Genomic DNA, 14,507 nt, shown 5'->3' with positions numbered 1-14,507 from the left:
TTTTGCCTGTCCAAGACAGACCCAACACTGGCCAAGGCCAAGCCCAAACCCATCAGCAACATTGGTATTGCTTCTGGGATAATGTATTTAAGAAAGACCAAATGTTACTGAACAACAGCAGTTGCAGCTGGAGAAAGGCATGAGAATGTGAGAACAACAGCTTTGCAGACACCCAGGTTAGTGAAGAAGTGCCCATCTGTCCTAGATGAGACAAGAGCATGCTGTGAGGAATATAGGCTATCCTAGCTAAACAGGCAAAAAAATGCTAGGACCTCTCTGCCATGTACTTAGCGCCTGGAAATCACTGGGGAATGGGAGGTTTGTTTGTTCCTGTTTCCTTTGTTCATTTTGGCCGATGCTACACAGTGTTGGATGTTTATTTGCTGAAGCCCACTGGAACCCGGACTAGCTCTATACACTTCAATAGCCACGACAGGAGTGGGGAGCAGCTGGGGACTGTGGGTTGCCCACAGCCGAACCTGAAGAGCTGCAAGATCTACAGTACATGCTGTTACAGCCACACCAGGGACCAGCCAAAGGAGAAGGCTCTTTATCTTGAGGTTCCTTGGAAAAAGTTTATTCCCTGTGAAGGAGTAAGGCAGAAAAGCCTCAAGCAACTCAGGGCAAGGGGTTAAATACAGCTACAAAACAGGAGGTGGATACAGAAAATCAACCAATAGGAGAATTTCAAGGGTGGAGCAAGGGGATTACATAAACACTGTGGGACCGATCAGGATGGGGGGAGGAGAGGGAAAGGTCACATAGGCCAATGGGGTGTTGTGGATTAGGGGATTTCCAAGTGGGTGTTTCAATCAGGGATTGGCCCAGGGGGTGAGTGGCAGGGAACATTCAGGAAAAAGGGGCAGGGTTGCCTTGACAGGCAGGGAAAGAGGGACTAGAACAAAGGGAGGGGAATAGCTTGAGGGACAGCTTTAAGGGAGGGTACAACTTAGGGAAAAAACTTGGGAAAAATGTGGGGGGAATAACTGAATGAACCATTTAACAATAACTTAATGAAATAAACACAAACCGCAACATTTATTCAACCATAAATTCTAATTAAGTACTACAGGAGGATCATCATGTTTAGATTAGGAGCAGCAAACTCTGAACTCTAAATATAAAAGCCCTATGTTCCTGCTGAACTTCCTGCAGCTGAGAGCTTATCTGGCCAAATTTTGTACAAAAGCCTTGCTGAGACTGAGGCATTGGAATTGGTTCCCTGTTAGAGGTTGTGCTGCTTTAGTCCTTTCATAAGAGTTCTCAGTCCCTAATTTAGCATCTGTTCAGTTTATCACGAGGAACATCTCTCACATGTTCTGTGTGCAGCCATATCTGCTTCAGGTTCCTCTTGGATTCTGAGGACTCAAGCAGTGGGGTTTAAATTTGTTTCAAGTGGCAGAATCACCACTGAATCTACTTAAAGAAAACAGAACTATGAAGTGTTCACAATTCTGGGCAAATTCTTCTATTTGAGCAAACAGAAATATTCATATGTTAATGAAATTTCCGTTCTGCAACTAAGAAGTTTCTATATATGAAGCTTTCCTTGTGATGTGAGCCGTACAGAAAAGAGAGTTCCTTTAAAATACCAACTTCACGGTGAATTAACTACAAATGACATCTCATTTTACTGTGATTAAAAAAACAAAACCCAGCAAGTCTGCTTTTGAGTGCAATGCAGTAATGATAATTTATAGCTTATTTTGCCAGGACATTATGACCCCTTTGTTTTTTTAAAACTTTTTTTCCAGGCAGATGCCTACATTAGTGGAAAACCAGACTATGTAATTCTACAGAGAAGTACCAGAATTAGGTAGTAGACCAGATAAAAACGGAATAAAAAATACCTCAAGCTCTCCAGCTACAGGCAGTATTTAGGGAACATTACTGAGTTTCAGAAGCTCTTTGCCACCTTACTTTTTCTTATTAATAGCCAGCTCTGGACTGGAGAATCAACCATGAATATTTAAATTTGCTGATAACCTAGAAATAAAACTCCAGACTCAATAAAACTCAAGCAGGCATAGAGAGGTACTTAAAATTTTTAACACAGGAATCATTTTGGCTTCAGTGGGAATTTCACCTCAACGGAAGCCTTAGGATCTGGTGCAACTGAATTCAGTGAAATGAATAATAAATGGCTCTAGTGAAATAAAAGAGCATCTAGAGTGGGGTTTTTGTGTGGAACAATCTGTGTAACTAAGCTGCTGATGATGAATATGACATTTTCAACTCCTTAATTTAACTAGCTAATCTAGGAGAAAGATCCTGTTCAAACTGAGTAGAGAATTCAGTCTCTTAAGAAAATGTGTACAACTGAGAATTTTACTGTGTGGAGCCATGTTTCTGCTGAAGTTCAAAATAGTGAATGATAAGATACTTAATGAGTGATCTCATTGAGGTTAATCAGGATGTAGTGAGGGAAAATGTGCCTCATTCATCAAAACAAGCATAAGAAGCCAATTTCTTTTTGAGAAATACTCTGACAAGTGAAGGGAGTGGAGAAAACCACATGAGAAAAATCATGCTGATGTTGTACAGCTTATTGTGTGTTTAATTCTGACAAAAAGTCAGTTTTCCTGCATTTTTTTAAATATAAGATTTTTTTCCCTGAAAAAATTACAGTACAAGAATGCTTTAAGTGAATGAAATAAATGTAACCAGCAAGCTGGCACTGGGGATGGGAGGTCATTGGGATCCCGTGTCCTGCCCACAGTATTTCTGTGACACTCAGCTCAGCCCTCCGTGGCTGTGCAGCTCACCAGGGGAGCAGGACCCTGATGCCCAAAGCCATGCCAAGCATGCCTTGGCCCACTTGGAGTGGCAGAATCCTGTGGGAATTTGGCTCTCTGAGCATCCTCTCTGCTTCTAGCTGTTCCCAGTGTCTTTGTCCCACAGACCCTGGCTCTGCCAACTACCACCACCTTCTCTGGGTGCTGAAGGATGTCCAATGGGAGAATCCTCCATTTGGAATTGCTTGGGACAACTTGGACCAGGACAATATCTATGAGGCTGTGGTGTTGGATGGGATGCATTTCAATATGTCGCAACAGGAAGCCCCTAAATCATCTGCCCAAGGTCCTGAAAGACAAGGAGGTGCATGCTGACTCAATGCTCTCTAGCTGAATCTGACTTGACAGGAAGGGCTTGGACTTTCCAGGAAACTCCAGCCCTGATAACCTAATCTGGATAGCAGGAAAAATGATGGGGAAGGTCATACTTGGCACTACTGGGAAGTGATGGAAGGACAGTGCCAGTGTCAGCCATGCAGCCAGGTCTCATGGGCAGCATGAGATAACCAAGGGAAATTCCTGTCTAACTGATGGATTATTCTGCTGCCATAAGGTCACCCATCTCATGGATGGTGGGAAGTCAATGCAGGTTCTATTTCAGGATCTTAAGTAGAGTTTTGATCCTGTCCCTCACAGAATACATCTGGAGCAGGTGTCCAGGTGTGAGATAAGCAGGGACAGGATGTGCTGGGTGAAGAACTGGCTGATGTACTGGTTTTCAATGGCATAGGATCAATTTTCTTCTCAGTGACTGGCACAGAGCTGTGTTTTGATTTAGGATGGGAATGTGGTGGATAGCACACAGATGGTTTGGATGTTACTGCGCAGGGCTTGCCCACCTCTGGCTTCTGGAGGGTCCAATGAGATAATTCATGTTTTTCAGAGGGAAGGGAGGGTTGTCGTTGAAGACTGAGGCAAAGAATGCACCTTAAACAGCTTTGCCACATCTCTGTCCTTGTTTGTGAGGTGACCATCCACATCCTGGAAGGGGACAATGTTATTTCTACAATGTTTTTTTTTTTCCATTAATGTATTTAAAACCCCTCTTTTTATTGTGCCCCACATTTCTGGCCACCTTCAGCTCCACCACACCAGCTTTCGCCACACCAAATTTCTCCCCACGGTGGCTAGAAGCATCTGTGTATTCTTCTCCTGACCTGGATTCTACGGGGCACACAGCTTCCTTTTGCATCCTCTTGCCCAGAGAAGATGCCTGTCCAGGCAAGCCAGCCTTCTGCCTCGCCTGCTTGGCTTCTGACATTTGGGCATCGCCTGCTCCTGTGCCATTCGGAGGTGATGTTTCCAAAGCGACCAGCACTGATGGAGCCCAGTACCTTCAAAAACATTTTCCTCGGGGACCTTGCTTAGCAGTTCCCCAAGCAGCCTGAAGTCTGCTCTCCTCGTGCTGCGAGCTGAGGCTTTGCTGGCCCTTTTCCTCTCGTCAGAGCTTTGAGGCTCCATTTATTTGTGGTCGCTGTGGCCAAGACGGCCGCCAATCCCAGCTTGGCCCAGGGCAGGTGGGGCTCAGACAGCGGCCTGGCTCTAGGGGGGCTCAGCCGGAGAGTCCTGGGCTGTGGGGGGCTCCTCCCTTAGTGGGAGGAGGCTCCCCAGGGAGGAAGAAGGCTCTGGCATGAGCCACGAGGCCTGGTGTGCATTGGCCTGCTGCCAAAGGGAGGGAAAGAAAGAGGAAGAGCTCATTGGGGCTCAACTTGAAATGACGTTCTGCTGCTTCTGATTCTTCTCAGAGCTTTGGAGAGGAGATGTCTCTATCCCTGAAACCCGCCGAGCCTTGGAATGCACACACGGGCCCGTGTGTCACTTCAGGAGACACCACGAAGCCCTGCCACTTTGAAAGGGCAGCTGTTGTTTCTTGCCTTGGTTGCATTTCTTGGCTTGGTAAAGCGCCTCCTACCCGCACTACAGCCTGTGCTTGAAGACACAGAAGTACCACCCTGGAGGAAAGGCATGGAAAGCTTGACCAAGGCTGAAGGCAGCACTCCGATGTCCCCTTTTCCCAAGAGGTTTCTTTAGCTGAAGTTGCTGACAAGGACCAGACTTGACACAGCGCATTGGGTTTGTTGTTTTATTGGTGGGGTCCTCAGTCCTGCGTGGGACTCGGAAAGCGGGTGCTGCAGAGGCTCCGGCAAGGCATCAAAAACGCCTGCCCTGCACCCAAGGGTGGCGCAAGATCTCCTCCAGCTCTGGCCTGTCCTCAGGGTGCTTGGCCAAACACCACTGGATCAGATGTTGGCACTCTGGGGAGAGAAGCCAGAAAGCGCCGGTCACTGGCAGAAGTCTCCTGCCCAGCTGCCCCCATCGCCTGCAGGGCCCGGGCCGCGCCGCGTGTGCTCAGGGCTGCGCCGGCCTCCCGACCGACTCTGCCCTGCGCGGGAGAGCGGCACGGCAGGGCACGACCGCCTCCTTCGGCCGCCCGTGCCGCGCTGACCCCCTCGGCACGGGCCCCCTCCTGCGGCCGGCCCTTGAGGGCAGAACGACGTCCCGCGGAGCTGCGCGAGGGCCACGCCGGGCTGCGCGCCGTCATCTGCCAAAGCCCGCCTTCTTGAGGCCGGGTACCAACCTGGAGAGACCTGCTGCCAGAAGAAGAGCTGCCCCAGCACGATGTCATGGTCGTCCCTGAAGGGGAGGCTCCCGCAGACCATGACGTACAGCAGTACGCCCAGGGACCAGACGGTCGCCCCATGGCCGTGGTAGCAGCCAAGGCAGATCCACTCGGGCGGGCTGTACGCGTGCGTTCCTAAGGGAGACAGGCGGCGCTGTCCAGGCGCAGGCTGCAGCCTTCCAGAGCCTGGCGCCAGCCTCCTGGCTGAGGCAGGGGCTGCACCCGCAGCCACAGCTTCCCCCCCGAGGCCACCCCGCGTCCCCCAGCCAGCTGGCCAAAGGCAAGAAACCATTCTGCAAGGCAAAGACGGCCAGCGGAGCAGCCCAGGCCCTTGTGGGCCTGCTGAGCCCAGGGGCCGGGAGCTGGCTTTTGCCGCCCCCCTCTGTCGGCAGGGCCGGCAGCCGGCTCCTGGGGCACGGCATCTGCCCCGTGCCAAAGGGCAGCCGGCTGAAGGCCGCAGCCCAGGAGGGAACGGGGCCGTGCAGTGCCTGGCACCGGGAGCAGGGCCCAGGCCATGGGCTCACCGGCAAACCGCGTGAAGACCTGCTCCTGGAGGAAGGTGCCGCAACCGAAGTCGATGAGCTTCAGGTCGCCACTCTCCGGGACCACGAGGAGGTTCTCTGGCTTGATGTCCCGGTGCAGGACACCGCAGGCGGTGCAGTGCCGCACGGCCTCCAGCACCTGGTAGAAAAGCCAGCGCGCCATCTCCTCGCACAGGAACTCGTGCTCCTGCAGGAACTGCAGGAGATCCTGCGATGCCTCCGGACGCTCCATCACCAGCACAAAGCTGTCAGGCAGCTCAAACCAGTCGAGGAGCTGGATGATGTTGTGGCAGTCAGAGCCCACCTTCTCCATAAGCACGATCTCCATGGGCACGCGGGTGCCGTCGGGCTGTGAGGAGGAGGAAATCAGTGCCCCCAGCAGGCCTGGTGCTGCCCTGAGGCTGCGCCGCGCCCTGCCTGGGATGCCCCAGTGCCCCCTTGCGCAGCCTCCCTGGTGCTTGGGTTTCCTCCCTCCCAGGGGACGCTTGGGGGTGCCCCCTGCCCGGCCCCACCGCTGGCGTTTGGCATGCCCAGGCCCGCGATGCCGCGGCTCCCACGCTGCCCCCGCCATCCGCCGCCTCCCACTCCCAATCGGCGCCCCGGGACTCTCCCTGCCCGCCCCACACCGCTCTGTCCCGCTGGCCCCGCTCCCTCACCAGCTCGACCCACTGCAGGACGCTCTCCCGGGCCACACGTTTGATGGCCACCTGCAAGCCATCGAGAGAGCAGGGCTGAACTCCAGCCTTGCCCCTCCCCACCGCTGCCCCTCCTCCCATGCCCGGCCGTCGCGGCCACTCACCGGGCTCCCATCGGAGAGGCGGATGCCCGAGAAAACGGTGCCGAAGCCACCGCTGCCCAGCTGCGGGCCCAGCTGGTACAGCTCCTGCAGCTGCTTCTTTTGCCCTGCGGCCAAGAGCGAGCCATCAGCCTTGCGCCCAGGAACCCATCGCAAGCGCCCGCCAGTGAAGCGGGCCGGGCCACCTTGGGCCACCTTGCTCTCACCTGCTTCCTGCTGCGCGCCGGGCAGTGGCCGCCGCCCGGCGGCCAACGGGCCGGCGAGCGGCAGAGCTGGGCCAGGGCCACGCGCACAGGCGGCTGCAGGAGCTCCAGTGCAGCGGGGCAGGGCGGCACCGTCGTCGTCCCCGGCGTCGTGGGCTGGACTCTCCTCTTGACGAGGGCCGGGGCTACAGCCCGAGGCTTCACACAGGGGCGTCCCAGGAGCAGCTGCAAAGCAGACGGGCCTTTTTCAAGCCGTGCCATCAGAGGCACTGGAAACAGCCAGCGACTAGGCTGCTCTCAGGGGCCCTGGCCTGGCCTGGCCGTGCCCCTGGAGAGCCCCGGGGGTGCCTCAGACAGCTCCTCAGGAGATCTCACCTGCTATTAGAAAGCCCTTCCTGGCAGTCGAGGGCTCTCTTGGGGCAGCTTCCTGGAGATGGAGGAACCTCCTTGGTGTCTGGAGGCTGGTCTCCACCACCAGGCTCGGGCTGTCGCCAGCTGGCACAACCGGCACAGCGTCCTGGCCGCTGTGGGATGACCACTGCCGGCTCCAGGACGCTTGCTGCTCCGCCAGCTGCTCCTGAGACGGCTCCCCTGCATCGGGCTGGGCTCCCATTTGGACTTCTGGGCTTTCCCCTGCCACGTCAATGGTCAGGATTGGGCCCGTGTTGTTGAAGTCCGCGAGTCCAAGGGAGCTGGGAGACCTGTCTGCGGGCTCTGCACCTTCTGCAGGCTGACAGGTCTCACTGAGCCTCTGCGAGGGGTGGAGGCTGTCAGAGATTGCAGAGGCTCCTGGCAGGATGCAGGGGCTCTGACAGCCTGAGGTTCCTGCATGGATGGCGGCTCCCCCCTGCTGTGCCATCCTTGCAGGCCTTGAGGCTCTCCCAGGGATGGAGAATCTTGCTGGGAGCAGCCTCTTGAAGGGATGGAGGCTTCTGCAGGAGCTGGACAAGCCACAGCAGGGCAGGTGGCCTCGCTGCAGCAGCTCCTCCAGTTCTTTCCACAACGCCTGCCACATCCCAGAGTAGAGCGGCACACACGTCCCCTTGCCATCCCAGAGCAGCAGCATCAGTTCCTGCAGCTCCTGGGCCACTGCCACGCAGGGGCCGCAGCTGCAGGGGCTGCCCAGGGGGCTCGCGGGAGCACGTGGCCGCTTGCGAGGAGTCGCCCGAGGCCTGGGGAACCTGGGAGCCGCAAGGGCTCCTCGCGTCCTCCGTGAGCCTCTGGGCCGCACCCTGGGGCGCTTGCTCCTCTTTGCTCTCCGTGTCTGCCGGCTCCATGGTTGCCGGTGGCCAAAGGCCCACCAGACAGCCACAGCGGCCAGCAGCAGGACAAGCGCAGTCATCAGGATGTCACCGTCACCCATGGCTCCGGCACGTCCCATCGCAACTGCACTGGCAGCTGCGGGCGCTGGTCCGTCTTATATAGCGCCGGCCCGGTGATGTCACAGTGCTGCGGCCAGCACAGCCCTGGGACGTCACAGCCCTGCCTGACGCCAGCGCTCAGCCCCTTTGTGGCATCACAGCCCAGCCCGCCTCAGGGATCAGCAGAACCGGCAAATGGCTGAAGGTGGACATGGCCAGGGAAGGAAGAATGGGAGCTCAGCCTGTTGCAAGGAATCCTTCCCTGGAGCCAGCAGCACGTCAGGAAGAATGCTGCTGCCAGCAGCGTCAAGCCCACGGCTCCCAGGACGTTTCAGCGTTACCAGCTGGAAACACCCGTACTCTGTGCCTGAGAAGATCCTCCAGAGACAAAGGGAGCTGAAGTTCCTCTGTTTCTGGGGAGCTCTCCTGAACTGGCTGTCGAGGGCACCAAGAGTTTCTTGTTAGCAGCTCACTGACTTCTGCTGCGCCTCTGCTCTAAATAAATCGGGATTCGCCAAGGAGCGCTCATTGTGCTCCCACTGCTCTGGCTTGGACTGGGATTCGCTTTCTTTCTTCCCAAGAGCTGGCATGTGTTGGGTTTGGATGGGAATGCTGTGCATCAAACAGGGGTGGTTTGGTTTCTGCTGAGCAGGGCTTGCCCTCTTCAAGGACTTTGCAGTGTCCCTTGGTACGCCAGTGCAGTGTTTTCCACTGGGAAGGGAGGGATGAGCGTTGAAGACAGAGGCACCTTAAACCAAAGAATGCACCTTAAACAGCTTTGCCGCGTCTCTGTCCTTGTTTGCGAGGTGACCATCCACATCCTGGAAGGGGACAATGTTATTTCTACAATGTTTTTTTTTTTTTCCATTAATGTATTTAAAACCCCTCTTTTTATTGTGCCCCACATTTCTGGCCACCTTCAGCTCCACCACACCAGCTTTCGCCACACCAAATTTCTCCCCACGGTGGCTAGAAGCATCTGTGTATTCTTCTCCTGACCTGGATTCTACGGGGCACACAGCTTCCTTTTGCATCCTCTTGCCCAGAGAAGATGCCTGTCCAGGCAAGCCAGCCTTCTGCCTCGCCTGCTTGGCTTCTGACATTTGGGCATCGCCTGCTCCTGTGCCCTTCGGAGGTGATGTTTCCAAAGCGACCAGCACTGATGGAACCCAGTACATTCAGAAACATTTTCCTCGGGGACCTTGCTTAGCAGTTCCCCGAGCAGCCTGAAGTCTGCTCTCCTCGTGCTCCGAGCTGAGGCTTTGCTGGCCCTTTTCCTCTCGTCAGAGCTTTGAGGCTCCATTTATTTGTGGTCGCTGTGGCCAAGACGGCCGCCAATCCCAGCTTGGCCCAGGGCAGGTGGGGCTCAGACAGCGGCCTGGCTCTAGGGGGGCTCAGCTGGAGAGTCCTGGGCTGTGGGGGGCTCCTCCCTTAGTGGGAGGCGGCTCCCCAGGGAGGAAGAAGGCTCTGGCATGAGCCACGAGGCCTGGTGTGCATTGGCCTGCTGCCAAGGGAAGGGAAAGAAAGAGGAAGAGCTCATCGGGGCTCAACTTGAAATGACGTTCTGCTGCTTCTGATTCTTCTCAGGGCTTTGGAGAGGAGACGTCTCTGTCCCTGAAACCCGCCGAGCCTTGGAATGCACACACGGGCCCGTGTGTCACTTCAGGAGACACCACGAAGCCCTGCCACTTTGAAAGGGCAGCTGTTGTTTCTTGCCTTGGTTGCATTTCTTGGCTTGGTAAAGCGCCTCCTACCCGCACTACAGCCTGTGCTTGAAGACACAGAAGTACCACCCTGGAGGAAAGGCATGGAAAGCTTGACCAAGGCTGAAGGCAGCACTCCGATGTCCCCTTTTCCCAAGAGGTTTCTTTAGCTGAAGTTGCTGACAAGGACCAGACTTGACACAGCGCATTGGGTTTGTTGTTTTATTGGTGGGGTCCTCAGTCCTGCGTGGGACTCGGAAAGCGGGTGCTGCAGAGGCTCCGGCAAGGCATCAAAAACGCCTGCCCTGCACCCAAGGGTGGCGCAAGATCTCCTCCAGCTCTGGCCTGTCCTCAGGGTGCTTGGCCAAACACCACTGGATCAGATGTTGGCACTCTGGGGAGAGAAGCCAGAAAGCGCCGGTCACTGGCAGAAGTCTCCTGCCCAGCTGCCCCCATCGCCTGCAGGGCCCGGGCCGCGCCGCGTGTGCTCAGGGCTGCGCCGGCCTCCCGACCGACTCTGCCCTGCGCGGGAGAGCGGCACGGCAGGGCACGACCGCCTCCTTCGGCCGCCCGTGCCGCGCTGACCCCCTCGGCACGGGCCCCCTCCTGCGGCCGGCCCTTGAGGGCAGAACGACGTCCCGCGGAGCTGCGCGAGGGCCACGCCGGGCTGCGCGCCGTCATCTGCCAAAGCCTGCCTTCTTGAGGCCGGGTACCAACCTGGAGAGACCTGCTGCCAGAAGAAGAGCTGCCCCAGCACGATGTCATGGTCGTCCCTGAAGGGGAGGCTCCCGCAGACCATGACGTACAGCAGTACGCCCAGGGACCAGACGGTCGCCCCATGGCCGTGGTAGCAGCCAAGGCAGATCCACTCGGGCGGGCTGTACGCGTGCGTTCCTAGGGGAGACAGGCGGCGCTGTCCAGGCGCAGGCTGCAGCCTTTCAGAGCCTGGCGCCAGCCACCTGGCTGAGGCAGGGGCTGCACCCGCGGCCACAGCTTCCCCCCCGAGGCCACCCCGCGTCCCCCAGCCAGCTGGCCAAAGGCAAGAAACTATTCTGCAAGGCAAAGAAGGCCAGCGGAGCAGCCCAGGCCCTTGTGGGCCTGCTGAGCCCAGGGGCTGGGAGCTGGCTTTTGCCGCCCCCCTCTGTCGGCAGGGCCGGCAGCCGGCTCCTGGGGCACGGCATCTGCCCCGTGCCAAAGGGCAGCCGGCTGAAGGCCGCAGCCCAGGAGGGAACGGGGCCGTGCAGTGCCTGGCACCGGGAGCAGGGCCCAGGCCATGGGCTCACCGGCAAACCGCGTGAAGACCTGCTCCTGGAGGAAGGTGCCGCAACCGAAGTCGATGAGCTTCAGGTCGCCACTCTCCGGGACCACGAGGAGGTTCTCTGGCTTGATGTCCCGGTGCAGGACGCCGCAGGCGGTGCAGTGCCGCACGGCCTCCAGCACCTGGTAGAAAAGCCAGCGCGCCATCTCCTCGCACAGGAACTCGTGCTCCTGCAGGAACTGCAGGAGATCCTGCGATGCCTCCGGACGCTCCATCACCAGCACAAAGCTGTCAGGCAGCTCAAACCAGTCGAGGAGCTGGATGATGTTGTGGCAGTCAGAGCCCACCTTCTCCATAAGCACGATCTCCATGGGCACGCGGGTGCCGTCGGGCTGTGAGGAGGAGGAAATCAGTGCCCCCAGCAGGCCTGGTGCTGCCCTGAGGCTGCGCCGCGCCCTGCCTGGGATGCCCCAGTGCCCCCTTGCGCAGCCTCCCTGGTGCTTGGGTTTCCTCCCTCCCAGGGGACACTTGGGGGTGCCCCCTGCCCGGCCCCACCGCTGGCGTTTGGCATGCCCAGGCCCGCGATGCCGCGGCTCCCACGCTGCCCCCGCCATCCGCCGCCTCCCACTCCCAATCGGCGCCCCGGGACTCTCCCTGCCCGCCCCGCACCGCTCTGTCCCGCTGGCCCCGCTCCCTCACCAGCTCGACCCACTGCAGGACGCTCTCCCGGGCCACACGTTTGATGGCCACCTGCAAGCCATCGAGAGAGCAGGGCTGAACTCCAGCCTTGCCCCTCCCCACCGCTGCCCCTCCTCCCATGCCCGGCCGTCGCGGCCACTCACCGGGCTCCCATCGGAGAGGCGGATGCCCGAGAAAACGGTGCCGAAGCCACCGCTGCCCAGCTGCGGGCCCAGCTGGTACAGCTCCTGCAGCTGCTTCTTTTGCCCTGCGGCCAAGAGCGAGCCATCAGCCTTGCGCCCAGGAACCCATCGCAAGCGCCCGCCAGTGAAGCGGGCCGGGCCACCTTGGGCCACCTTGCTCTCACCTGCTTCCTGCTGCGCGCCGGGCAGTGGCCGCCGCCCGGCGGCCAACGGGCCGGCGAGCGGCAGAGCTGGGCCAGGGCCACGCGCACAGGCGGCTGCAGGAGCTCCAGTGCAGCGGGGCAGGGCGGCACCGTCGTCGTCCCCGGCGTCGTGGGCTGGACTCTCCTCTTGACGAGGGCCAGGGCTACAGCCCGAGGCTTCACACAGGGGCGTCCCAGGAGCAGCTGCAAAGCAGACGGGCCTTTTTCAAGCCGTGCCATCAGAGGCACTGGAAACAGCCAGCGACTAGGCTGCTCTCAGGGGCCCTGGCCTGGCCTGGCCGTGCCCCTGGAGAGCCCCGGGGGTGCCTCAGACAGCTCCTCAGGAGATCTCACCTGCTATTAGAAAGCCCTTCCTGGCAGTCGAGGGCTCTCTTGGGGCAGCTTCCTGGAGATGGAGGAACCTCCTTGGTGTCTGGAGGCTGGTCTCCACCACCAGGCTCGGGCTGTCGCCAGCTGGCACAACCGGCACAGCGTCCTGGCCGCTGTGGGATGACCACTGCCGGCTCCAGGACGCTTGCTGCTCCGCCAGCTGCTCCTGAGACGGCTCCCCTGCATCGGGCTGGGCTCCCATTTGGACTTCTGGGCTTTCCCCTGCCACGTCAATGGTCAGGATTGGGCCCGTGTTGTTGAAGTCCGCGAGTCCAAGGGAGCTGGGAGACCTGTCTGCGGGCTCTGCACCTTCTGCAGGCTGACAGGTCTCACTGAGCCTCTGCGAGGGGTGGAGGCTGTCAGAGATTGCAGAGGCTCCTGGCAGGATGCAGGGGCTCTGACAGCCTGAGGTTCCTGCATGGATGGCGGCTCCCCCCTGCTGTGCCATCCTTGCAGGCCTTGAGGCTCTCCCAGGGATGGAGAATCTTGCTGGGAGCAGCCTCTTGAAGGGATGGAGGCTTCTGCAGGAGCTGGACAAGCCACAGCAGGGCAGGTGGCCTCGCTGCAGCAGCTCCTCCAGTTCTTTCCACAACGCCTGCCACATCCCAGAGTAGAGCGGCACACACGTCCCCTTGCCATCCCAGAGCAGCAGCATCAGTTCCTGCAGCTCCTGGGCCACTGCCACGCAGGGGCCGCAGCTGCAGGGGCTGCCCAGGGGGCTCGCGGGAGCACGTGGCCGCTTGCGAGGAGTCGCCCGAGGCCTGGGGAACCTGGGAGCCGCAAGGGCTCCTCGCGTCCTCCGTGAGCCTCTGGGCCGCACCCTGGGGCGCTTGCTCCTCTTTGCTCTCCGTGTCTGCCGGCTCCATGGTTGCCGGTGGCCAAAGGCCCACCAGACAGCCACAGCGGCCAGCAGCAGGACAAGCGCAGTCATCAGGATGTCACCGTCACCCATGACTCCGGCACGTCCCATCGCAACTGCACTGGCAGCTGCGGGCGCTGGTCCGTCTTATATAGCGCCGGCCCGGTGATGTCACAGTGCTGCGGCCAGCACAGCCCTGGGACGTCACAGCCCTGCCTGACGCCAGCGCTCAGCCCCTTTGTGGCATCACAGCCCAGCCCGCCTCAGGGATCAGCAGAACCGGCAAATGGCTGAAGGTGGACATGGCCAGGGAAGGAAGAATGGGAGCTCAGCCTGTTGCAAGGAATCCTTCCCTGGAGCCAGCGGCACGTCAGGAAGAGTGCTGCTGCCAGCAGCGTCAAGCCCACGGCTCCCAGGACGTTTCAGCGTTACCAGCTGGAAACACCCGTACTCTGTGCCTGAGAAGATCCTCCAGAGACAAAGGGAGCTGAAGTTCCTCTGTCTCTGGGGAGCTCTCCTGAACTGGCTGTCGAGGGCACCAAGAGTTTCTTGTTAGCAGCTCACTGACTTCTGCTGCGCCTCTGCTCTAAATAAATCGGGATTCGCCAAGGAGCGCTCATTGTGCTCCCACTGCTCTGGCTTGGACTGGGATTCGCTTTCTTTCTTCCCAAGAGCTGGCATGTGTTGGGTTTGGATGGGAATGCTGTGCATCAAACAGGGGTGGTTTGGTTTCTGCTGAGCAGGGCTTGCCCTCTTCAAGGACTTTGCAGTGTCCCTTGGTACGCCAGTGCAGTGTTTTCCACTGGGAAGGGAGGGATGAGCGTTGAAGACAGAGGCACCTTAAACCAAAGAATGCACCTTAAACAGCTTTGCCGCGTCTCTGTCCTTGTTTGCGAGGTGACCATCCACATCCTGGA

The 14,507-nt window shown here is 58.5% G+C and overlaps 3 protein-coding genes across 5 annotated transcripts in view; 1 reads left to right on the top strand and 2 right to left on the bottom strand.

Moving 5' to 3' along the window:
• Nucleotides 1-14,507, top strand: part of NELL1 (neural EGFL like 1) — a 290,478-nt gene that overhangs the window by 217,474 nt on the left and 58,497 nt on the right. The window lies entirely within an intron of this gene.
• LOC128809546 (serine/threonine-protein kinase pim-1-like) lies at nt 4,865-7,817 on the bottom strand. The gene is made up of 7 exons (XM_053981608.1): nt 7,332-7,817; nt 6,960-7,181; nt 6,757-6,860; nt 6,614-6,664; nt 5,940-6,306; nt 5,374-5,550; nt 4,865-5,050 (listed from the first exon to the last, which is right to left on the bottom strand). Exons 1-7 carry the CDS (start codon nt 7,813-7,815, stop codon nt 4,947-4,949), a joined length of 1,509 nt encoding a protein of 502 aa, XP_053837583.1. The 5' UTR covers nt 7,816-7,817; the 3' UTR covers nt 4,865-4,946.
• On the bottom strand, nt 10,229-13,181 carry LOC128809545 (serine/threonine-protein kinase pim-1-like). Of its 2 annotated transcripts, XM_053981606.1 has the most exons (7): nt 12,696-13,181; nt 12,324-12,545; nt 12,121-12,224; nt 11,978-12,028; nt 11,304-11,670; nt 10,738-10,914; nt 10,229-10,414 (listed from the first exon to the last, which is right to left on the bottom strand). In XM_053981606.1, exons 1-7 carry the CDS (start codon nt 13,177-13,179, stop codon nt 10,311-10,313), a joined length of 1,509 nt encoding a protein of 502 aa, XP_053837581.1. In that variant the 5' UTR covers nt 13,180-13,181; the 3' UTR covers nt 10,229-10,310. The 2 variants fall into 2 exon arrangements, with proteins under 2 accessions (XP_053837581.1, XP_053837582.1); XM_053981607.1 differs by lacking the exon at nt 11,978-12,028.

Source organism: Vidua macroura, chromosome 6 (genome assembly GCF_024509145.1).
Source record: "Vidua macroura isolate BioBank_ID:100142 chromosome 6, ASM2450914v1, whole genome shotgun sequence".
Taxonomy (NCBI): Eukaryota; Metazoa; Chordata; class Aves; order Passeriformes; family Viduidae; genus Vidua; species Vidua macroura.
The sequence above is the reverse complement of the archived record's forward strand: the minus strand, read 5'-3'. Positions and strand labels throughout refer to the sequence as shown.

Bases quoted from the DNA above. Each gene is read 5' to 3' on its own strand.
- LOC128809546 (XM_053981608.1), bottom strand. From the start codon at position 7,815: ATGGCACAGCAGGGGGGAGCCGCCATCCATGCAGGAACCTCAGGCTGT. The intron at 6,665-6,756 runs GTGAGTGGCCGC...GATGGCTTGCAG, and splicing joins GCCTCTCCGATGGGAGCCCG to GTGGCCATCAAACGTGTGGC. The intron at 5,051-5,373 runs GTTGGTACCCGG...TTCTCTCCCCAG, and splicing joins CTGGCAGCAGGTCTCTCCAG to AGTGCCAACATCTGATCCAG.
- LOC128809545 (XM_053981606.1), bottom strand. From the start codon at position 13,179: ATGGCACAGCAGGGGGGAGCCGCCATCCATGCAGGAACCTCAGGCTGT. The intron at 12,029-12,120 runs GTGAGTGGCCGC...GATGGCTTGCAG, and splicing joins GCCTCTCCGATGGGAGCCCG to GTGGCCATCAAACGTGTGGC. The intron at 10,915-11,303 runs GTGAGCCCATGG...TGTCTCCCCTAG, and splicing joins GGTCTTCACGCGGTTTGCCG to GAACGCACGCGTACAGCCCG.